This window comes from Aricia agestis, chromosome 11 (assembly GCF_905147365.1).
Source record: "Aricia agestis chromosome 11, ilAriAges1.1, whole genome shotgun sequence".
Taxonomy (NCBI): domain Eukaryota; kingdom Metazoa; phylum Arthropoda; class Insecta; order Lepidoptera; family Lycaenidae; genus Aricia; species Aricia agestis.
The window spans coordinates 2214871-2240135 of NC_056416.1; the positions used below are offsets into that span (position 1 = coordinate 2214871).

General features: G+C 39.9%; 2 protein-coding genes across 2 annotated transcripts in view; one reads left to right on the plus strand and one right to left on the minus strand.

Annotated features, from left to right (window-relative positions):
- Positions 1-3557: 3557 nt before the first annotated feature.
- Positions 3558-18048, plus strand: LOC121731929 (protein HIRA homolog). Its single transcript, XM_042121627.1, has 20 exons — positions 3558-3643; positions 3714-3887; positions 4078-4239; positions 4420-4577; positions 5325-5433; positions 6050-6210; positions 6655-6823; positions 7174-7268; positions 7665-7811; positions 8194-8336; positions 9158-9310; positions 9560-9758; positions 10169-10271; positions 10599-10754; positions 11072-11218; positions 11831-11927; positions 12368-12490; positions 13112-13248; positions 15274-15365; positions 16702-18048. The coding sequence occupies exons 1-20, from the start codon at positions 3607-3609 to the stop codon at positions 16834-16836; spliced, it is 2697 nt and encodes an 898-aa protein (XP_041977561.1). The 5' UTR covers positions 3558-3606; the 3' UTR covers positions 16837-18048.
- Positions 18049-19801: 1753 nt separating this feature from the next.
- The window catches only part of LOC121731652 (serine/threonine-protein kinase 17A), a 184557-nt gene continuing 179093 nt past the window's right edge, over positions 19802-25265 (minus strand). Inside the window, exons 3-7 of the mRNA XM_042121203.1 lie at positions 24667-24967; positions 23358-23586; positions 22649-23070; positions 22116-22207; positions 19802-21684 (exon numbers count right to left, since the gene is read on the minus strand). Of these exons, the coding sequence (XP_041977137.1) occupies positions 21538-21684; positions 22116-22207; positions 22649-23070; positions 23358-23586; positions 24667-24967 (1191 nt within the window). The 3' untranslated portion in view covers positions 19802-21537. The remainder of the gene's footprint in view (positions 21685-22115; positions 22208-22648; positions 23071-23357; positions 23587-24666; positions 24968-25265) is intronic.

Consider the following 25265-nt stretch of genomic DNA (forward strand, 5'->3'; position numbering starts at 1 on the left):
AAGTGCGGAGTAATTATTTTTACTTGTAATATTATGTTGTTTTAATATGTTTAATTTTATAGTTAACTAAAATATACGTGTATACATTGAATATAAATGCTTAGAACATACAACGCTCGCTAAAATCGGCTTGAAAAATTGTTCGCATCTTTGCCGTGCTATAACTGATATCCAATCTCCACATATAACTGGATCTCGAGGAAACCTAAAAAATATATATTCCTCAATAAAATAAATAATAATTAATAGCGACTCCACCAAATGGAACAGAAACACAGTGTATAACCCGAACATTTCAAGTGGGCATGATAAACTACGATAAGTACCTTTAGAATGAGTATTCGCAATTGAGATGGTTGATACCTCATGTTGATTTATTTACAACTTAATTTTAAAACTGTCTTTTGTTGATTTGTTAACGAAATACCAATATTAATAATACAATTGTATGAAATATATTAGGATAAAATTAATACTTACCGGAAATATGAAATTCCATCCTTTTTTGCGTTTTAAAAGTATGATATTTACAATTGTTGAACGAGCACTGGGACATGTTTCCCAGCGGAGCGTTCGAGCACTACTAAATTGAAAGTCCACCAGAATGTTGCGTTTGGTGCTCTTTTAGTGAGGTCGTTTTTTGCCGCGGACTGGGTATAAATAAAATAAATAAAAATAAAAAACTCTTTATTCAAACAAACAAAACAGATCAATTTACACACGTTACAAAAACAGAAATAGTTTGAATTGGCGGCCTTACTGCTGGAAGCAGTCTCTACCAGGCAACCATAAAATATAACTAAAAATATTTAAAAATAAAAATAAGATAAGATACTATTAGTATATAAATAAATAAATATAATACACAAATAAATATAATAGATACTTTATACCGAATAAAATAAATACATATAAGTAATATAATAATATGAATCGAAGAAGAGGATAAATCGTAAGGGTTTAAGAGTTTGCAGCTAAATCTAAGTAATATTGTTTGAGTCTTTTCTTAAAATTATCAATAGATTTGGACTTATGTATGCTTTCGGGTAAAGAATTCCACAGACGAATAGCAGAGACGGTGAAGGAAGAGTCATAGAAGTTAGTGTTGTGGGAAGGGAAGGCAAGAGTTAATTTACTGGCTGAGCGAAGTGTAGGATGCTTGTGTCCAAGAAAGGTAAAGTTTTGTTTGAGGTAAGCAGGAGTTTTGGGATTAAATAGAATATTAAAAAGAAGATGAAGAATATGTGTATTCCGACGCAACTTAACAGGTAGCCACTTTAGCTCTGTCCGGTAGTTAGATATGTGATCGTATTTTCTCAGACCAAAGATGAATCGGATGCAAAGATTTTGCAGGCGTTCAAGGGAAGAAAGAAGTTGATCATTTAGATCACTGTAGCAGACATCTGTGTAATCTAGGATGGGAAAGAGTAGAGCGTGAACTAATGAGATTTTGGTTGATACAGGAAGGAAGTAACTGAGGCGTCTGAGAGAAGCAGTGGCAGCGAGGAGCTTCTTGCGGAGTTCTTGAGTTTGGGTGTTCCATGAAAGACTGCGGTCAAAGTATATACCGAGGTTGCGAACGGAGGAGCTATAGGGGATGATAGCCCCGTCAAGAATTATTTCTGGTAAGTTAGCCCAGTCGACTTTAGCAATCAGCTGCCTGCTACCAATGATGATGCACTGGGTTTTTTTCGGGTTGAGATTAAGACCGTAATAATTGCTCCACTTTAGTATTTCTGACAAGTCAGTATTAAGTTGAGCAATCACGTTAGAAAGTGAGGAAAGTAAGGCCTGTCTATAGATTTGTAAGTCGTCTGCATACATATGGTAGAAAGAAGAAATTATTTGTGAAACAGAGTTTATGAAAATGGAAAATAGAAGAGGAGATAACACGCTACCTTGGGGCACGCCTGCAAATACATCACACCATGAGGAAATTTTATTGTCAATTTTAACACGCTGCCGGCGTCCTTGTAGGAAGCTGCGGAACCAGTTGACGGCCTCAGGAGATAGATTGAGCGATCTAAGAAGGAGTAATAAAATGTCATGGTCTACTGTATTGAAAGCATTGCTAAAGTCCAAAAGGATGAGAATAGTTAGATTTTGGTTATCCATGCCATGACGAATGTCATCAGTAATTTTAACTAAGGCTGTAGAAGTACTATGGCCGGGGCGAAAACCTGATTGCAGAGGATTTAATATATTATTTAAATTAAGGAAAGAGCATAGTTGTTGCTGTACTAAACGTTCAAGGATTTTCGAGAGGAAAGGAAGTATTGAAATTGGGCGGTAATCAGAGAAAGATAGGGGACTAGATTTCTTGGGCAGAGGAATTATATAAGAGTCTTTCCAAGAGCTAGGAAAAGCAGAGGTTTTGAGGGAAAAATTAAGGATATGGACGAGGGTATCTTGTATATTAGTGATCGAAACTTTAAATGCTATTTTATACATCAAATTCGGCCTAAAGAGGACAAGGAACTGCTGTTATTCGTACTCAGTTCTGGATAACGTATTGCGGTCTATAGGTAGGTACCAACTACCAAGGACAGCTATAGTTTGGACAATGAATCTTCTATTAAGTATACGTTTACATGTACATCGGCAGCATTAGCCTTCGATGAAGACCAAGATAATATTTTGTTCGATAATGTAATTGATTAAAACATAAAATAAATTGAGATTTTGTTGATTATTGGAACGAAGTTCCTTATCGTGCGTTGCGCCTTGGGCTAGACTGAAAAAGTTGTAACGACACTTTTTTATTAATACCTGCATGGGCTGCATGGTAGGGGCAGAGGGCGTTGATAGTTTAGTTTTTTTTTATAGAATCGTAAATATTGTTAGACAAATAATACACGGCCAGTCTGTCATCATTTGACTTAATTAATCTGAGACACTCGCAGGAATGTCTAAAAAATAATAAAGTCAATATTTTGACTAAGATAGAAAAGCGTTGGAAACTTATATTTTTTTAATTGAGGTCGAATTTTGTCCATTGGGCGATCTCTAGTATTGATAAATAGATACCCGATGTATGTTTTTCTCTATAGAAATAGACTCCTATTTAAAACTTCGTTCCATCCGGGTGTCCCTTGACACCTCTCAAGTTTTTTAATAAAGATTTAAAATTAAATAACGTTTTATTAGACTACGAAAAGTTTATGAGTCATGTTGGCAACACTGCAATCGGCATTGACATGCAGATATAAGTGTACCCCGCCGCCCAGAAGATTTACTAACTAATTACAATTTCTTCAAATGTTTATACCGTTATATATGCTCAACGATGGAAAAAGTTTAAAAATAATTGTAAATAGGTACCGTAGTGTTTTGTTATTATTTTTTTTTTTTGTAAATAGTGCTTAGTGTGAACATTGGTGAGAGCCTGTGGTGAGAACCAGCATAGAAGAAAGACATTCCTTTTTTTTTAATTTTAATCTGTTGTATTTTGTATTATTATTGTATTTTTTTTGGAGCAAAGGACTCGTTTCCAGCTCCCAATAAATTAAAAAAAAAAAAAAACATTGACATGCATAGAATGCTGTCAAAATAAATAAACAACAAGAACATTGTATTTTTATTAAAATATAATTATTTATTACATAAATGAAGCTTCTCAAACCCAGTTGGGTAAACCACGATGGTAAGAAACAATATTCAACTATAAAACATAAGTTTTAACTGAATATTTATTGAGTCTTTTGAATTCGCAGAGAAGCCAATTTTCTCGGTGGACATACATCCTGCAGGGAAGCGGTTCGCGACTGGAGGCCAGGGTGGGGACTCCGGGAGGGTCGTGGTGTGGAACCTGAACCCGGTACTGTTTGAGGAGGTGGAAGTGGATAATAATATACCTAAGATGCTGTGTCAAATGGACAACCATTTAGGTTAGATTTGTCTTGCTTAAGTTCTTTATTATGGGTTTCAAGTTCTAGTTAATATAAGCAAATTAATCTTGAACTCAAAATGTCAACTTTAATTTTTGAAAATAATTTAATTTTTAATGTCTTCCAAAAAGGATGCACATTGTGTATGAATTATGAGTATTGAAACTAACAGCTACATAAAAATTTTCAGCTTGCGTAAACTGTGTGAGATGGAGTAACGGTGGCAAATACTTGGCATCTGGTGGTGATGACAGACTTGTGATGGTGTGGGGGCTGACAGTGGCTGCAGGGGCACTCGGCAAGCATAAGGCTGAAAGCTGGCGGTGCTTGGCTACTTTAAGAGGACATGCTGGTAAATAACAAATTTGAAATAGAATAAAATAAAACATTGGCTGCAAATTTAGAACATAGAATGGTGACTTTCTATGTTCTTACTACTAATACCGCGTTATTTGGGGCTCAATAGAATTTTGATATCCCGGTATTCGAGAGGTTAATATATAATTGTAAATATTAAAATTTACTATTCTAGGTGATGTCCTGGATTTGGCTTGGTCACCGCTAGATAAGTGGCTGGCTAGCTGTAGTGTAGACAACACTGTCATTATTTGGAACGCTGAGAAGTTTCCAGAAATGGTCTGTGTTTTGAATGGTCATACTGGACTTGTTAAAGGTGTTGCATGGGATCCAGTAAGTTTAAATTTAAAATTACTAAAAAGTATTGATCTTTAGCAAGACTTTCATTATTATCATGATAAAATTGTCATTATTGTGGCCCGGATTTATATGTAAATACCATTGACATAAGAAGCTATGTCACTGAATAATAAAAAAATATTGATATCGATACTTTTCCAAATAAAAGTAAAGGTAAAGACCTAATAGGTCTTTGAATTCAATATTTGTGGACTAGAATGGCGGATTTTACTAGAGACGTCACTGAATAAAAAAACTTGATATCGAAATCAATATTTTTTTATTATTCAGTGACATCTCTAGTAAAATCTGCCATTTTTAGTTTACAAATTTTGAAGGCAGGTGTCTTTCGTGGTCATTTCATGTCCATATAGCTTCTTATGTCGATGGTATTTACATATAAATCCAGGCTCTAGTCATTATTTACTTACATGGACACATAACTTAAATAGCTAGACATAAATATTGTTGTATAACATAATATTTTACTTGTCAGGTTGGTAAATACTTGGCTTCACAATTTTTTTATTATTCAGTGACATCTCTAGTAAAATCTGCCATTTTTAGTTTACAAATTTTGAAGGCAGGTGTCTTTCGTGGTCATTTCATGTCCATATAGCTTCTTATGTCGATGGTATTTACATATAAATCCAGGCTCTAGTCATTATTTACTTACATGGACACATAACTTAAATAGCTAGACATAAATATTGTTGTATAACATAATATTTTACTTGTCAGGTTGGTAAATACTTGGCTTCACAATCTGATGACAAGTCACTTAGAGTTTGGAAGACTGCAGATTGGACAGAAGAAACGCGGATCACTGACCCATTTGAGGAATGTGGAGGTATGTAACATTTTATTATAAAATAAGAACATTTAAGGGAATCTACTACATATTTGTTTTGTTGGCTTTGTTGATTTTTTTATGCCAAATTCTAGTATTTTTGTTTTTTAACATGATGCGTAAGTGCACCTTACTATCATTAGAAATTACAATCTACTAAATTGTTTCCCGTAACCTTAATTTCGCAAAAAAATCTATTCATAGTAAATACCATTATGAACTGCTTTAAATACACTAGCTATTTGGCCGAGCTTTGCTTGGTATTCCATAAAACACGAATGAAATGACATTTTCTAAAAATGATTCCTAGCTAGATCGATTTATCGGCCCCGAAACCCCCTATTTACTAAATTTCATGAAAATCGTTGGAGCCGATTCCGATATATACATATATAGCAGAAATAGTGGCGGCCTTACTCTTTGCGAGGCCGCGGCCGGAAGGTCTTTGTGAGGCCCTGGGCCGGGCGACAGGTCCTTGCGAGGCCCTTCGTCTTACGAAAAAATACTTTGAGAGGTCCCTGCAAGAGCGAGGCTACAGGCCATTGCCCTATTTGCTACCCCTAGGGCCGCCACAGGTCTGAAAGATAAGTTGCACACTCAACTCCTTAATGCGCAGGCACGACCCACGTGCTGCGGCTGTCGTGGTCGCCGGACGGGCAGTACGTGCTGTCAGCGCACGCGATGAACGGCGGCGGGCCGACCGCGCAGGTCGTCGAGCGCGAGGGCTGGCGCTGCGACAAGGACTTCGTCGGTCACAGGAAGGCGGTTACGTGCGCGGTGAGTATGCCATGTTGTCGATGAGTGGTATATGTAATATACCACGTTATCAAACAAACACCCACACAGGTTTTGGCGATGGTGGCCGGTTTCATTGAAACCAGGCCAGGTACGCAGGAGTGTTTTTATAGTGCACAAGTGTGTGTGCAGTACACAAGAGCACTCTCCATTCCTTTTACTATCATAATCAGTGGGACGGAGGACTGACACGACTGGCGAGAGATCAGGCACAGGACCGACTTTTTACATGCCCATCTGATGCATGGATCATCTTACTTGTCAATCAACACGGTAATCAAACCCACGATCTCCGAGTCATAAGCCACGCTCTAAACCACTGGACGACGAAGGCGTTAATGCTACGTTGGCTAAATGATGAGTGACATTTTATTTGGTCGCTTCGGCAAAGGTCCGAATTATACCTTAACTGTTTCTCATTGGCAGCGCTTCAACAGCAACATATTCGTGAAGGACGGCAAGAAGTGCTGCTGTGCGGCGGTGGGGTCACGTGACCGCGCGCTGTCCATCTGGCTGACGTCGCTCAAGCGGCCGCTAGTCGTGGTCCACGACCTGTTTGCAGACAGCGTGCTCGACCTGTCCTGGAGCTCGGACGGTAACTTAACTCAAGTTTATACAGGGTGTAACAAAACAAAGTGATTTAGTTTAGGATTTTGGCCCACCTTTTGTCACTTTCAGTGGACCCATATGGGTCAGCACTCAGCGTTCATAGAAATAAATTTGTCGAATGACACTCTACTAGTATCTTTCACACCCAAAAAAAAAGTAGCGTTAGGTCTATTGGCAGCCCTGGACTTATAAATAGCAGCAGCTTTCTAAGAGGACAGCAGCATCCTAGGGGACGGCAGATTTCGTACATTGGGCGGCGGAAATAAAGTGGCTTACACTCATAAAAAATATAAATCTAGCACTGCAACATTATTAAGTAAATATTGTGTGTTACAGGTTTGAACCTACTGGCTTGCAGTTCAGATGGCACTGTCGCTTGTATACAGTTCACTAACAAGGAGATTGGGACACCACTGTCTGTTGATGAAAAGGTACTACCAGAAAAATTATAGGCAGATAGCAGACTTTGCGAACATGACGGGGCAACTATCTTTTTTCCGTAGCAAATTCTAGCCTTTAGCCATGTACGTAGTACAAAATATACAACTGACTTCCAAAATTATCATCTATATACCTCGATCAGTTAGTGTCGTAGGTTATTGTACACTTGATCAATTCGTTTTTCCTTCTAAGGCCTAAAAGTAAAACTGATTTAACTAAATAAAGACCAAATCAAACATTACAAGGAAATGCGAACATATGTATTAGTCATAGGTTTGTATCTATCTCATCTGAAATCAATTAGAGTGAGATAGCATGCTCTATCTCGCTCGGTCGGAAGATCTTCCTTTGCGGTTACAATATAACCACATTGTTTTATTTTTCAGAACGCGTTCTACGAGAAGATCTACGGGAAGTGTCCGCTACGGGAGGCGAACGACACGAGCCTGCTGGTGGAGTGTCCCGAGATACTGCTGGCCCGCGAGCGCGCCGCCCCGCCGCCGCCGCCGCACCCGCCCGCCGCAGACAAGACGGTAAGCCTGCAGTTACATATAATACGGGAAGCCTGCTGCTACAGACAAGACGATAAGCCTGCAGCTAAAGAGAAGACGGTAAGCCTGCAGCTACAGACGAGACCGCAAGCCTGCAGCTACTCACAAGACGGTAAGCCTGCAGCTACATATAAGACGGGAAGCCTGCAGCTAGAGACAATACTGTAAGCCTTCAGACATGGCTCAAGGTAACAGTCAGACATATGCTCATTTTAAGCTATAATGTAACTGAACAGGGTTCATGCAGTCTTAATAATAGCCGTTGCAGACAAAATGTTACTTATCAGTATCACATTTTCATGTGACCTTGAAAAAAAAAAAACAGGTGCTTTATTTTATATCGAATAAAACATTTTATCCACAGAGCACAATCAAGCCGTCAGTGATAACGGATCGGGGGAGCAGCACGCCGCTGCGGCCCGTCGACCGACAGATCGAGACGCGCACGTCGGACGGCAAGCGCCGCATCACGCCCGTCTTCATACCGATAACAATGGCCGACGCTAAGTGAGTTGTACACGATAATGACACTTACGTTACGTGTTAATTAAGTTGAAAATCCAGTGGCCATTTTCTATAATTTTTTTGGTTATATAACTTACTACTAAACTAATAGAGGTACCGTATCACGCCCGTCTTCATACCGCTAACTATGGCCGATGCCAAGTGAGTTACGAAAATGACACATAATTATTTAGCTAGATATACGTCATAATATGTGATCAACTTAAAAACCTTTTTATATAATACTAGCTGCTGTCCCAGCAACGCTGTTTTGCCATATAGTATTTCGCCCATATTATTTTATTGATAAGTGACTAAATAAGTATGTCACCATGGCAACGTCAATCGCTATCCCGTCACACAAAACAATGGTCGCCGTCAGTCTCGAGTTGTAATGATTTACTATTATTTATTCAACAAGTGCACTTATCAATATAAAAAGTAGCCAGTAGCCGATTCTCAGTCCTACTGAATATGCATATAAAATTTGGTAAAAATCAGTAAAGCCGTTTCAGAGGAGTATGGTTACTAACATTGTGACACGAGAATATTATATATAATATATATGTTTATTTATATTATTATATAGAAGGAGTTTTAAGTTGATTATATTACGACCACTCTTTGGCTTTGGAAAGTGCCGTAAAAGTCTTATAATCAGTTTTTGAAAACACAAGTTCACCAGGCGGTGCCTCATGTCTCTCTTTGTGTCTGTCTGCTCTCAAACGGCAAATGAAATATCGAAAATCCTCATTGTTTTAAACGCAAATACTTGACATTTTATGACATAATAACTTTATTTATAATTTTATGTCGGCTTACAGCGAGTCTCTGGGCTCTATATCGGGCGCTGGCGGACCGGAAAGTTGCTTTAGCACGTCGTCCCAAAGCAAATCCAGGATACGCGTTGAACGACGCGATGACATCATTATACATCCCAACGTCAGCAACCACGCCACGCACGCGCCGCAGCCGACGTGAGTACACACACATAAAAAGTATACTAAAAGTGTCCATTTTACAAGCATACAAAAAGCTAATACCATGGATTTTTTATTATTGCTGTTATGTGTGATATTGTCATCATTGACTTCAGAGGAAGGAACCATTTCGCTATAAATATATGATTGGTCTGCACCTTAAAAAGTTTTGTGTTGCATTATTAGTGAAATAAGTTTCTATAAGATGTCGACCTATTGGCAGACCAAACAAATAAATAATTACAGGAGCGGTCCCCAAATGGACGCTCGTCTGCGCAAGCGGTCGGGCGCGGCGCTGCCGGGGCCCAGCGCGGACGAGGTGGCGACGAAGCGGCCCCGCACGGAGGGCCCCGCGCCGGCCGCGGCCCCTGCGCTGTCGCTGCCTGTGCCCGCACTCGGCACCGCGGGGCCTGTCGTGCGCGCCGCCGGGGCATATCGACTGCAGGTAAGATGAAACTGCTTTAGTATACCCACCGCATTAGGAGAAAATTTGCTAGGTTTTTTAAATTAGAGCGAGGATTCGCCCACTTCTCAGTTCTCAACTTCTCTTAAGTTTGCTGTTAGTTTTAAGACTGCCTACATTTGCTTTGTTTATAGTATAGTAACAATTGATATGTATTCTATTGAGCGTGCAAACCATTTTGATGGGATAGAGTGGACGTACATTAGACGTTAAAGTGTAATTTCAGGTAACTTAAAAAGCAAAACATGCAGTATCACCGCCACACATAGTGCTATGTCTCAGCAAGCTGCTGTCTTCAACCAATATCATTTCAGGGCTTCACAGTTACTCTAATGTATCATAATCTATTAATTTGTTGTTTTGTAATACTGTATTGTATGTGTATTGTGTAGGTGGTGAACAAAGGTGTGAACACGCAACACGGGTCGCTGGCGCGGCTCGAACTCATACCCAACAACTCTGTCTCCAACGATCCCGTCTGGGAGACTTACTTAGGTACGTCGCTGTTATAATATTGTCCTTGAAAATAAGTTGAGACTATAATTTATTAACAGAAATTGTCCACAACTAAACGTAAAATAAATCTAGAATCCTTTACCTACTTCTCAATGTTTTCAAACGTGTGAATGAATGTTCTATATAAATGTTTATCAACAAGATTTTAATTTTAAAAATTAATAATTTTATTAAAAAACGTAATTTTAATAATTAATAGTTAATTATTAAAATTGCGTTATGTAATATTCAAAGCTCCCTAAACTCTAAACCAACATCGATTAACACTCCAATAGTATTCCTATAGTTTTTATTGTAAAACTTTAGGTTCCCCCGTATCGTGCGTGGCGTGCGACGCCCGCTGGGCGTGCGCGGCGTGCTCGGACGGCTCGCTGCACGTGTGGAGGCTGACGCGCGCGCCCGCACCCGCCACGCCCCCCGCCCCGCTCGCCGCCCCTCCCTCGCGCGCGCTCCCGCCTATAGGTCAGTGATACCATACATAATATTATCGTATCTTATTAGTTGCGGCTCTTTAATTATACAGTTTCTTATCGAAAGCGTGTAGCACATAAGTTACAGACTACACTCAAGAAAGACAAACACACATTTGCACCCAGTTGATACACATAAGTACTTAACTTAACTTACTTAATACACTTACGATACTTGTGAATGGTCTTCGTTGGCAAATCTTTGCGGTATCTACGGTTTTATTATAATTTACTTTTAATTTCAAGCTACGTAATAGATACTTACCTTAATATAATATATACCTTTAAGGGTGTTTATATATTGTACAGCGCTGCCGTCGCCCGCGGCGCGGCTGTCGCTGTGCGGCGACACGCTGGTCGCGGCGACGACGGGCGCGGAGGTGTGCGCGTGGGACCTCGCCGCCGCCGCCGCGCTGCAGCCGCCGCTGTCCTTCCGCAACCTGCTCACGCCGGGAGGTAAGGAGAAAAAGAGAGAGAGATGGCTTACGTAACGAATTATCTACATATAATGTGGCTATTAAAATCGTTACTTGTGCGTTAATTCACGCGGCCAAATATCACCATCATGCTTTTATAGCTGTGTGAATGGAATACGCATGCGTGAGAGAAAGAGACGAGTTGTGATAGATCAATTGACGATTTTATTAATAATTAGCTATCCCGGCAAACGTTTCTTTGCTATATATGTATAAAGTATTTCGCCCGTATTATTTTATTGAAGTGACTAAATAAGTATGTCACCATGGCAACGTTCATCGCTATCCCGTCGCACAAACAATGCCCAATGGTCGCCGTTAGACTCGACTTGTACTAATTTACTATTATTTATTCAACAAATGCACTTATCAATATAATAAGTACCCAGTAGCTGATTCTCAGACCCACTGAATATGCATATAAAATTTGGTTAAAATCAGTAAAGCCGTTTCGGAGGAGTACGCGGCCTAACATTGTGGCACGAGAATTTTATAATAATTTTACTTTTGTAAACAGAGATAGCCGTTTATTGCACAATTTCTACTCTCTGTATTCCATCTGCAATACTAATGGCTCCGTTACATTGTTTAGCGAACGTGACGAGCTGCTCGCTGCTGGAGGACGGCAACGCGATGATCACTCTCAGCAGCGGCCGCACATACATACACTGCAAGAAACTCTCCTCCTGGTAATAATATACTTTTGACCTTTATAATGGGTAAGGTACCAAAGTTGAACAAAAGAACTACTACTGTACCTAGCAGAGAAATTGAATTATAGGCGGATGGCGGATTATTATCACAGAACATTATAGCTTAAAATATCATAGAACTATTATAGCCTAAAATGCTACAGGAGCCACATAACACCAGGCACTGTAGGGTGTCTACGCTACAGAGTTACGCCTGAGTGGTTTCTTTTTTGGCAGTAAGGTATTACACTACCAGTACCATTCGATGGTGGATACCTATTGTTGATTATTATCTGTGTTATGTTATTTTTTTCTGATTTACTGATGTTGTATTGTTATTTTTAATGTTTGTGTACCTAATCGTTGTTGTAAATCATTGTAGTGTAATGTCCTATTGTGTCAAATAAATGTTTATTTATTTAAAATATAATTTTTAGGGTGGTGTGGGAGGACGCGGCGGACCCGGTGCGTCGCGCGGGCGGCGCCGCGTGCCGCGCGCTGCGGACGCCGCGCACGCCCGGCCGGACACGCCCCCCGCCGCCGCCTCTCCTACCCAACAGGTATTTTTTTCTGACTGAAACAGGAATATTCGTATATCGTCTGTCATATTCCGCAGAAAAACAATGCAAAGGAACATTAGGAATATGATTTGACTACGTACTACTTTTTACTGATGATAAAAGTCGTGTGCCAGTGAGTTAGCATAAATAGCGCCATCTAGCGGAGGAACGCTTGGCTATTAACATTATTTGTATTCTTAAAACTGGATTTTCTCTACAAGTATTACAAAATATAATTAATAATACTAAGTTTTTCGATCATTTGGGCAATACACACAATGAATATAACAAGATTTAACAAAATAAAGACTTGAGAGGTGTCAAGGGGACATCCGGATGGAACGAAGTTAAAAAAATCATAACTGGCTTGCTTTCTATGAAAGAGAGAGAGAGAAAATGAGAGAGAGACAGACAGAGAAACACGCGGACGCCGCACGGTTTACAACTATAGCAAAAAAAAACAGACATAGATCAAGATAGAATATGCGGTATCTATCCTGATCTATGTCTGTGGCACAAAGTGTCGGTCAAAAAGTGTAGTTACAGCTTTTTCCGTCTAGCCCCCTTTCGCAACGCGCGCTAAGGAACTTCGTTCCAATACATAATGTAATACAATTTCAGTCGCATGCCGGCGGCGACGACGTCCGGTGCCGCGCGCAGCTGGCTGGAGGCGCAGCTGGCCGCCAGCGAGCACCTGCGGCTGGCGCGCGAGTACCGACACTGGCACGCCGCGCTCTTCGCGCACCTGCTGACACACGGTGAGTGCTGGCGCCAGCGCTGGCAAGGATCTAGGCCAGCATTACCATCGCTCTACATCTAGAAGTTACGACACGAAGCGGCAGAGCCAATGATGCAAAGTGCTTGTGCCAAAACGGACAACATATTTGCAACCTTCATTTCTGTTGTCCCGTTTTTAATCAATGAGTTTCTAAAATACTAGAGTAGCAATGTCTTACAAAAGATTCTCAGAAATGCGTAACCACTTTTTTGTTGAAAAGACAATGTCAAGTCATATATTCGGTATGTCATTATGTATGTGAGATATGCCTGCAGGCATCTTCGAAGTGGCAACGCGTTGCTACCGTAAATTTCCAATCTAGTTACGTTAGTAACATAGAATATCATTGTTTTTAATATAATTCTTTATTTTAAGTCGCTTTTTAACATCTAAGGTCATTAGCGAGTTTCATCTATTGTCAAATTCTAATGCTAATAGGACCTATAATTACGAAAGATCACTTCGTCACTACGTTTGCAAGTAATAACGACGCTGTTGTGAATTACGAGGGCTGCTATTTATGTATCCGGAATTAAAAAAAGAAACAAACATATATCATTTAATATGGTTTTATTGCTTTTCAAAATATTCGCCGCGATGATCGACACACTTTTGCATACGCTGGAACCAATTTTCATAGCACTTTTTCCATTCTGATTGAGGTATCTCCAAAACGTGCATTTTGAACGCATCAACAGCCTCTTCGCGGCTCGAAAAACGTTGACCACGTAATTTGTTCTTCGCGTATGGAAATAAAAAGAAATCGTTAGGTGCCAAATCAGGGCTGTACGGCGGATGACCAGTCAATTCGATCTTTTGACCCTCCAAAAACTGAGTTGTTTCAGCTGAGGTGTGACAGCTAGCATTGTCGTGATGTAATATGATTCTGCGTTGTCGGTTGTCCTTTCTTATTTCTTCAAAGACTTCTGGTAAACAAATGGTCGTATACCATTCAGAATTAACCGTTTTACGATTCTCTAATGGCACTGTAGCCACATGTCCATTAATTCCAAAAAAACAAGCGACCATTTGCTTCAAAGTACTTTTTGCACGAGTAACTTTTGTTGGTTTCGGCTCATCTTGGAACACCCACACCGTTGACTGTTGTTTAGTTTCGGGGTCATATGCATAGATCCAAGATTCATCACCTGTGTAGATATTATAAACGGCTTTTGACGTACCACGGTTGTATTTTTTTATCATTTTTTTGCACCAATCGACACGAGCCCGTTTTTGATCGATTGTCAAGTTGTGCGGAATCCAACGCGAACATATTTTTTTTACAGCCAAATGTTCGTGTAATATCTTATGTATGCTCGTCATACTTATGCCTAAGGACGCCTCTATCTCGCGATATGTAACATGACGATCACGCATTATTAGTTCCCGCACAGCATCTATATTTTGTGGGACAACAGCTGTTTTTGGGCGACCTTCTTTATTTTCATCCGTGAGCATAGACCGCCCACGATTAAACTCACTGTACCAGTGATAAACAGTGGTTTTTGATGGTGCTTCATCTCCAAAAGTTGCGGTGAGTTGAATAAAGCACTGTTGTTGATTTAGCCCACGCCGAAAATCGTAGTAAATCATTGCACGAAAATGTTCACGCGTTAAATCCATGGCAAATGAAGACACGCAATTTTCAAAATGACGCCACAATGGAAAAATAATTGACAGTCACATGAAACAAAATGTATTCTTCAACCAAAGAGTTCTATTTTCAAATGTTGTAATTACTTTTTAAATATTGTTCTTGTAAGTGGCCAGTTCCGGATACATAAATAGCAGCCCTCGTAACTGGTCAAGCTAAAGAATATAATAAGTAACAGAAGAGAATGGCACACGAGTGATGTATAAACGAGTGATGTATAAAATCTCCGGCGTTACGCGCCGCAACTACTAAAGATCCTATTCTAAAGACTATAGAAACCTAATTATATTTAAATATTTAATAATAAAATATAAGCCAGTCTGTACTGACTAACGACTGCCGTGTGTTCAGGTACGGAGGAGCAGGTGCGGTGTATGCTGGACGACATGTTGGGGCCGGCGCACTGCACCTCCACGCCGCTTAAGTGGCAACCAGATGTGCTGGTAAGTATAGTATTTTGTAAAAAAATAAGGCTAGTAGCTTCCTTACTTATAAAAATATTCACACAATGTGTAAATCTATACTAATATTATAAATGTCTGTCTGTCTGTCTGTCTGTAATGAAATTTTGTATACAGATAGTCTAAAGCCTGAGAAAGGACATAGGCTACTTTTTTACTGGAAAAAAGGGTAGTAGGGGGGTGAAAATACGAAAATTTGTTCAAATTAACTTAGTTCCAAAAATTCATACTAGATAGCGCCGTGCGTCTCTTACATCGCGCTAACTTTTGCCCAACATATTTCTATAAGAGGTGGTATCATCATACATTCGAGTTTCGATTTTTTTCGATTGTTATTTCCTTTTTTACGTTATTTAATAAGTCAGTACTTTATATTATATACAGTGACGTAACCTTAAACCTATCAATGATAAATAGTTTATGGGTAAAGTTGTGTAATTGGGGAGCTAAATAAGCTTTAAAATTTGGCATAAAATATAAAGTTTAATTTAAAAAATGAAACATTATGTGCACACTGCACAGCTGTTTCGATTTAAGGGGTACCAGGGTTTTTTTTATAAAAGCTTTTGACACCAATTTTGTTGACATCGCGCGCTATAAACTGAAGTCCACGCGGACGAAGTCGCGGGCAACAGCTAGTAATTGTATATAATGTTCTTCTAAGAGGCATGAAAATATTTTGTGGTGTATCCATTTTGTCACCATTTTAGTAGAAATAACTACTTACTAATTGAAATAATAGTTACACAGTGGAGAGAGATTCACAATAATTTGCCTTTGTCTATCAAGCGCTTTTTCCAGTGTAATAAAAAAGGAAAAAACATTTTACAGCTTGGTATTCTGTAAATAATTTACAATATTGTTGTATTAACCATACGTGGGAGAGCCATGCTTCGGCACGAATGGGCCGGCTCGACCGGAGAAATACCACGTTCTCACAGAAAACCGACGTGAAACAGCGCTTGCGCTGTGTTCGCCGAGTGAGTGAGTTAACCGGAGGCCCAATCCCTTACCCTATTCCCTTCCCTACCATCCCCTATTCCCTTCCCTTCCCTACCCTCCCCTATTACCCTTTTCCCTCTTAAAAGGCCGGCAACGCACCTGCAGCTCTTCTGATGCTACGAGTGGCCATGGGCGACGGAAGTTGCTTTCCATCAGGTGACCCGTTTGCTCGTTTGCCTCCTTATTTCATTAAAAAAAAAAGATGTGTCGCATCAGTCATCACTCACTCTCCTCCTCTCTCACAACTTAGCTGAAACTAATTTGATACAAAACTAGCACTCCCTGACGACTTTTTACTTAATTTTTATCATTCCAGGGTATAAAGAAGCATGACATTCTAGAGGAGATGCTCACACTGCTAGTCCAGAAACTCCGCTGGCAGAGACTGTACACAGAGTACTCGGACCAACTCAACGACCTCAAGAAGTCCACCATGGTGAATGGACATTGATATATTGTGTGGATTGTACACTCAGTGTGACAGTGAAACTAAATTTTGTAGAGGATTACACAATACGACTAACGAATCAGTAATGTTCTTGAAAGTCCACAGAAACTTGATTACGCGCCTGTGAAGTGTTATTTGAAATCACTCTAAATTGTGTGCGCCTGAATTGGTCTAACTTTATAGTTAGATAGTCAACTCTATTACTTATACTTTATTATTTAGAGAGTCTAAAGAAGTTTGAAAAATGAGTGCTGAAGAGAAAAATATAATATAAATTAATTGTGTATGATCTTAGTTGGAGTGAGGATGCTAAAATAATGAAAAGTTGGGGACGTTTCACGATATTTTAGAATGTTTAGAATAGATAAAGCGTAAACAAATTGTAACATTATCTTATGCCGTAAACAGTTTCGTTCCAATCTGTTTTCAACCGACTTCCAAAATGGAGGATATATTATATCGACACTGCTCCGAAACAATATCAAAATTGTATTATTATTTAGCAAAATCAAGAAAAAAGAAATTTTACTGCTTGTGGAGTGTTGTATTATTGTTGAGTCATATTGTGAGATTTAGATATTGTTCCTGTATTGATGATAATCATAAAAATTGTGGTGGGAAATTGAGAAAAGAGTTAAATATATTCCTTTTGACCGACTTCCTATTAAGGAGACGGGTATATGTATTAAGAATTTTTACGATGATGTTATGAACATGTTACTATTTAAAAAAGTATTTCGCAGTAAATGATTTATATACTACTACGATACAAAGCAGAATTATTTCAATATCTTCATTGAAGTTAAAGCATTTGAGATGGCCTTCATTTTAGTTTTTGCAGAAAAGTGAAAAGTATTTTCCATGAAAAATAATATAAAAAAGATAATAAATAATAAGTAAATTCTTAGTTGTTTTGAAAATCAGTTTCACAAAACCCAATTTCATTATTTATTGTAGCTAGAACAGTAGAATAAGTAATCTGTAAAAATAACAGCAATAAAAATTCGTCTCTGATATGTACGATTTTGAAATAAGAAGACAAAGTGCACAAGACTGTAACTGTTGTAATTGTGTTTTGATTGGTTTTTGAAATGAATATGCTGCCAATGTAGCCTTTATTTGTAAATAGATATTATTACGATTGTATTTGCATATTGTAACTTTTATACTTTGTCTAAAGACTGTTTTGTAGTATTAAAATACAATGATTTGATTCATGATTGTATTTTCTCAGACAACCATTAAACCCTTTATTATATTTTCCCTTATTTTCAACGATAGAGGAATTAATATCTGCGTCAAAAAAAAAACAATGTTTATATAGCTATGGTGTTGGTACACTGATGCTGCAAACCAAGAAAAATCTGTTAAAACATGGTCTATAAAATTAAATTAGCATTAAAATTTTGAATCCCTTTTCTCTCTTTTTAAAAAGATAACACGAGGTTTTTTTTTTGCTGAAGGCAGGTCAAGTAGCCCTGATGTCACTGCGACCATTAAGGATCTATTGTGACTCCTTCGCATTAGAGTACCATCCCCAACCCAATGCTGCTCATAAATTGAACGATGTGGTTGGGGTTGGTGCCACGAATTTCCTCTGTGGATGAGTATTCGTAGCGACCAAGGTGCCTGTTCCTGCTTTGTAGTAGAGCAGCGATACAGTGTTGCCAACTATGGGGATTTCCCACTAAATTTAGTGGGAAAAAATAAATTTAGTGGGTTTTTAGAGGGTAAAATATTTTGGGGATATTTTTGGGGATAAAAATTTTGAAGAATGGAATACTTTTTTTAATAACAACCTTAAAGTGGCTCGGAACTTTGCCGGGAGTGATCGTGACGGACGAAAATTCAAACGAAATGCCACTTTATGACATAGGCTATAGGTTTCATTTTACTCAACCACTAGCTTTTACGCCGCTGCCGGCGGCAGCATGGGTCGCCACGCTAAATATGTCAGTAGAAAATGATACCTATATTCTATGTCATAAAGTAGCATTTTATCTGAATTTTTACCGGTTGCGGTCGCTCGCGGCATAGATCCGAAAGCCATCTTTAAGATGGAACTGCCGCACAAAGCACATGTCGCTATAGTCTTTTGAGTCGTACCAGCTGACAGTAGACTGACAGCTTATTATATTTGTTGTCGTTGTATACAATATGCAATGAAAAAAAATATTGAAGTATGTATTTAAAATATGGAGGGTAGATGGAGGAGAACTATCTTATATGAGGGATATTTGAAAAAGTGTCCAGCTGTATGCAGTAAATAACAGTTGAAAAATCCTCCAAGAGTGGCGCTAGCTGCAGCAAAGGGTATGGAATGAATGTAGCCGTTGGTCACAAAATATAAATATATATTATTTAAATAGTATTTAAATTTATTTAAATAAAATATTTTGAAAAATATAACCTAAAATAGCTGAAATAAAAGCTGCTAAATGATTTAAAATTTACCCTGTTGCTACTGTAGCGTTACCCTAATTTAACGCATTTCAGCGGACACTTTTTATATACAGAGATAGTTCTCCTCCATCTACACTCCATAATTTAAAAACTGCTGGCCTGTTTGTTTGTTTGGCCTGTTGAAGGTGTATTTCAGCGTTTTGAGCGCTTAGTAGAACGTATGTTCTACTAAGCGCTTTTATTATATTTAAATTTTCTTGGGGTATCCCAAGAAAATTTAAATATTTTGATTTTTTTGTTTTGGTTGAAATTTGGTGGGTTTTGAAGTTGCTTCAGGAGGAAAACGTTTTGAATAGTTGGCAACACTGCAGCGATACCTAGATCATAGATATAACACGTGGTAGTTATTATCACTACACACACCTACCGTGAGTAGGTGTGTGTAGTGATAGTCAATCAATTCATCATTTCATCATCATTCATCACAAATCAATTACAAATATTCAATGATTAACGCAAACACTGTAAGGATACAAGGATCAGGTAACAAAGTAAAAGCAACAAGTATTATATCACAATAATTTATTTTTACATGAGTAACGATCACAACAGCTCGCAATCAACCGAGTCCAGTTAAACAATGTTAAAAATTAAACATTTACTCCTGAAAAAAATATACAAAGCTCTCCCACGAGGGTGGTCCCTCGGTAGCGTAGTATCAGGTGATCTGGAGCTCATTGTAAACATTCACTATACAACAATTACCCTATCTATTCAACAACCCGAAGCGGTCACTCAAAGTGATAAAATTTCATATCGAACATCAAACATGATCAACAAGTACACATGGCGGGCGGCGGCCGGCGAGCGAGCAAAGTGCAGTCATAACAGACTTTTTATCCGATTCTAAGATACTAATATAGCGGAATGATGATTATTATCGTTCGTATATTTTAGAGCAGTCAATTTGCATTTATTTTAATAGTTCCCACTTCCCACAGTGAAGTTAGAGCCAAAAAGTAACTGGCATTAGACATGAGCGCTATAACACTGCGACGTGTCAAATCCCGTTCTCGATTTCTAACTTCGCTATCAAAATTATCGAATGCAAGTTGTCACCCAGTTTACACATCGAATCGGCCGTCAACTGTCGTCGCTCGCTCGTCGCGCGTCGTCACAAATTTTGGTCCCAAGCGGGCGCGGCAGTGAGCTGCACGTTATCTAAAACTCTTATCATCTACGCGATCAATTGCCTAAGTATATCCGGATGGCCGGAATAATTTAACCGTCCGACCGCGAGTACAGTTTTGTACCGTGCCGCAGGATGCGATTATGCGAAGCGGGCCGTAACACGTATAAATAGACTTCGTAAGAACACTTAGCTTTAGTACAACAGCTCGAACAACCTGCGAGTAACATTACAAGTAAAGTGGGCTCATAATTCATTAACAGAAGGGCAATTCCAGTAACGCGTGATATAATCCTGTCTTTTCGCTCGCGCTCGATTTGACGCGGGTGTGACCGAAACAACATTATGTGATATAATAGTTACGAACTTGGAATTCATTTAAAGGTGTATGTACAATTGCGAATCGATGTCTTACATTATTTTTGTACTTAGATAACGCTTAAATCTCTTACAATTCAAAACTAGTACAATTCATTTACCTAAAAACCTAGCAAATACTTTCCTAGCTATCCCTTCTCATTTAAAATTTGACGCTTCAAACACAACAGCGTGCCGCGCGTTCGCATAATCGAATCTCTACGATATAAAAATATACAAATCGTCTTAAACTACTCTTATTTACATGGGCGGGGGGATCCCCCCTCGCACCGACGGTTGTGCGTGTTCCTTCGTATACGTCGATGCGAGTTCATTAAAATAATACGCAAAAATCCGCTTCACTAGTCACAAAACTTACGACGAGTCTGACACAACAGTTCACAACACTGAGCGCTCTTGGCGCCTCGATCCTGCATCTTGAATCTCAGTGCTTGCGACTTCCGCTCGTCGTTATTCTCACCATGGAGCCGCTATATTCTCCTCCAAGCTTTAGCTTTTACATTAGTACCGTAAGCGCGGTTACATTATTAAGGCACTATCTTTGAATTCCGATTTTCTCACTGGGTCAGAAGCGCTTCTCAAACGTCCTTCTACTCGACGGTAAGTCGATATCGCCTCCTCGTTTGTCCACATCATGGTCGACTTTATAGTAGTCGTGTTCGGCGCAACTCGACGCCGCAGTGCGCAGGGGGCCGCTGCTAGGGCCGGTGGGGCCGCAGGCAGCAGAGCGCGCGCTAGCACAGCACGGCGCGGTCGGAGCGGGGCCGCAGGTTGACGCAGGGGCCACACTCGGCGGTTGCCAGCTTGGCCGGCTTCTCGTAGTCGGGCTGGAACTTCTTGCACAGCGCCAGCACTGACGGCGGGTGCGATTTTCTCGATACCTGAAACATTATTCATCGTATCAGACGAGATCATAGAGGATGCTGTATAATGTTTTATCTGGGTGTTTCAAATAGGTCGTAGTAGCACACTGTAAACAACTTTTCGAGACAGTGGAACCGTAGCTTTGTAAGAAAATAGTAGACGAGGAAGCCTTTTTACTTAAAAACATAATTGATATAGATGTATTTTATAGGCCGCACGTGGTTGAGGTTTCTCGTGCTGAATATTGTGAGGGGTGCATGGACTTATAAAAAAACTAGAGGGCGGAGCACGTCGAAGACGTCGGTCACATTTGGCTCGACTTGAGTTCGTCGATATTACTTACTGTAACACCGGTAGTTTCAAGTGTCGTTGTGTTGTTCGACGTGCCTTTTTCTAGTTTTTTATTAGTGTAAGTAACTTTTTTAATGATGATAAATCATCTGCTTACCTTGGGTGTGGAGGGCGCGTCGGGGAAGGGTGGGGAGACGCCGCGGCCGTGCTTCAGCGCCGACCCGCGCTCGCCGCCGCACCAACCGCACTCTGAAAGTACGACAAACAATTAGGTTAATACCGTTATTTATTGTCAATCAATACAATTGAATTCACCATTCAAGAGGCGGCGTAAGGCGTGGGCGGTGTGGGGCTACGGCCTCGCGGTCTAAGGGGCTTCGCGCCCTTTGGATAACGAGATTTTTATTAGGATTTACGAGTTAAGATACTCAAAATATATTTATAAATAAAAAGTTTTATGATTACAAGTTTGAGTATCAATAAATTTTTTCTCTCAACAAATCCATCCTCTTGCGTCATCCATCAGGGGGCCTCGCAAAATTATTTTAGGGAGCCTCGCAAGACACATCTTGCCCATATAAAATTTAGGTCTTGCCCGGCCACTGCACCATGCTGACCGCTGTGATGGAATAATAAACACTGTGGTAAATTCAAAATTTTTGTTCGGATAAGGCTACATTTAATCAATACCTTTGCTATCATCTTGTGCGTCGCCATTACAGTCGCTGTGTCCGATGATACCAACGCATTTGCCATTAACTCCGTTAGTACAATTTTCGAGGGTACCGTTGACTCCATTGGTACCATGTTCATGTCCGTTAACTCCGTTGGTACCATTTTCATGTCCGTTAACTACGTTGGTACCATTTTCATGTCCGTTAACTCCGTTGGTACCATTTTCATGTCCATTAACTCCATTCGTACCATTTACACCGTTGGTACCGTTAACACCGTTGGTACCGTTTACACCATTGGTACCGTTGACGGTGACATCGTCTGCGTCGTGGTCGCTGAGGTCGGCGGGCACGGCGACGCCCACGATGGCGCTGGGGATGTCCGCGTCGTCCTTCAACCAGGGGTGCTCCAGGCACTCTTCCACTGTGAGACGACCACTGGAATTCAAAGACGTTAGTTTTAGATGACATAATCCATAGAATGTGGAATTGTGAATATGCTTGTAGGCATTGCTATCAATTAGCAGATTCGTTTGGTCGTTTAAAGAGGAGCTTTAAAAGATACACTAGACTTCCCAGATTAAAAATATCAAGGTGCCATGTATGGTGTATTCTAAGTAAATCCCTGACAGGTTCCCCGTCAAATGTAGTTTTTGTTCTAATAAAAATTAGGGTAATTGCCCTAAGTAAGGCTCTATGCTAGAAACCCAGCCTCATCTACTCACTTCGGATCAACAACAAGCGTGTCTTTGATGAACTGGATGGCGCGCGCGGATACTCCCCGGAACAGATCCTCGGGGAATGTGAGCTGGCACTGCGCGATGTTGAGGTACGTCTCCTGCTTGGTGTCGCCGGCGAAGGGCGAGTAGCCGCTGAGCAGCACGTACGCCAGCACGCCCACCGACCAGATGTCCGCCGCCAGCGTCAGCGGCTCGTACGACAGGATCTCGGGAGCTGGAATAGGGTTAGAATTTTTTTTTACAAAAACAATTAAAAGGTAACACCTAAGAAGAATAAAAATCAGTGCGAGTCGGACTCGCGCACGATGGGTTCCATACTATTATAGAGCAAAATATATAAACTATAGATAAATATATAGACTATAGAAGATATAGACCGAAAATTGTGTTTTTGTAGGGAGCCTGGGAGCCTGGGAGGAGAGAGCAAATTTAAATATAAAAATTTATATTAATTTAATTTTATTATTAATTATGAAAGTACAAATCTAACTTAAGATTTTGCGAAAATTTCAAGTGCCTACCTTTTGCCATTATTGATTAAGAACAAAAAAAAAGCCTAATAAAAAACATGTTTGTTATATGAGAGCCCCCTTAAATATTCATTTTATTTTATTTTTAGTATTTGTTGTTATAGCGGCAACAGATATACATAATCTGCGAAAATTTCAGAAGTCTAGCTATAGCGGTTCTTGAGATACATCCTGGAGACAGGCAGACAGACATCGAAGTCTCAGTAAGAGGGTGTCGTTTTTACCCTTTGGGTACGGAACCCTAAAAATTATGTGAACAGGTACCCCTTAACTCTAAAGAAATTTCTTCCAGCAGAGAAATTTGATCAGACACATGGGAACTGCACAGTAAAAGTACTTAATTTCATATTGAAATTAAAGATGTTTTATTTCCAAATTGGTCAGAAACCATAATATTTAGAATTGTTTGCATGACGCCTACCATTTCTTCAAATTTTCGTTTTGTGATTGGCATGGTTTCTTGATTACTATTGACGTAAAAATTTGGTAAGACACTGTGGGAGCGTCCTAAATTCCTATTTTACTGGAGCAAGGTGACAATCAATCACTGTCTCGAAAAGTTGTGAAAAAAAAAAAACGGCGAAATGGAATTTGTGTCTTTCTTTCCGTTACATACCATTAAATCGCGTCTACTTGATGTGAACGCATACTAACTCCCGACTACGTCTGCTTTTATAAGCAGACGGTGCCTATATCTTAATAATGTTATTAATTGCGCCTTCGGTATGCTTATGTAGGAAGTATTTCAGCCCAAATCCACTTACCAACATAATCCCGTGTGCCGAGTATCTCTCGCACGGTGGCGCCGGTGCGGATGGCACGCGAGATGCCAAAGTCGCATATCAGCAGATCCTCGCCGTTGGCAGACAGCAGGAGGTTCTGGGGTTTGAGGTCCAGATGTGCGACGCGGCGGGCGTGTAAGTGACGTAGACCTTCGAGCGCGTGACGGAGAGCCCGCCGCGCCGCGCGCTCCGCGAGACGCTCCTCCTCATCCAGCAAACGTTGAAGCTCGCCGCCCGCACAAAGCTCGAGTACTATGACAACCTCTGTCCGTGTGGAGTATACCTGGAATGGTGGAAGACTCAAATTAGCAGAGTTTCTTCGTAAAAGAGCCATACTTGTGTATGCAAGGAACTATGGCTCTAGGTAGAACGACGCAGTTTGACAAGTCTGCAAGCAGGTTAACCCATCAATCCCCAAGCGGCAGCCGGCTGCCGCATAACAATTGAAAATCTACTGTGTCTGCGATACCCACGATGGAGGTGTAACGGTAATCAAACCAGGAAAACAGTTTGATATTATTTGGTAAAGGTAGTTTGGTTGCCTCTCTCGATCGTCGACACAAGAGATGAAGTGGTGGGAA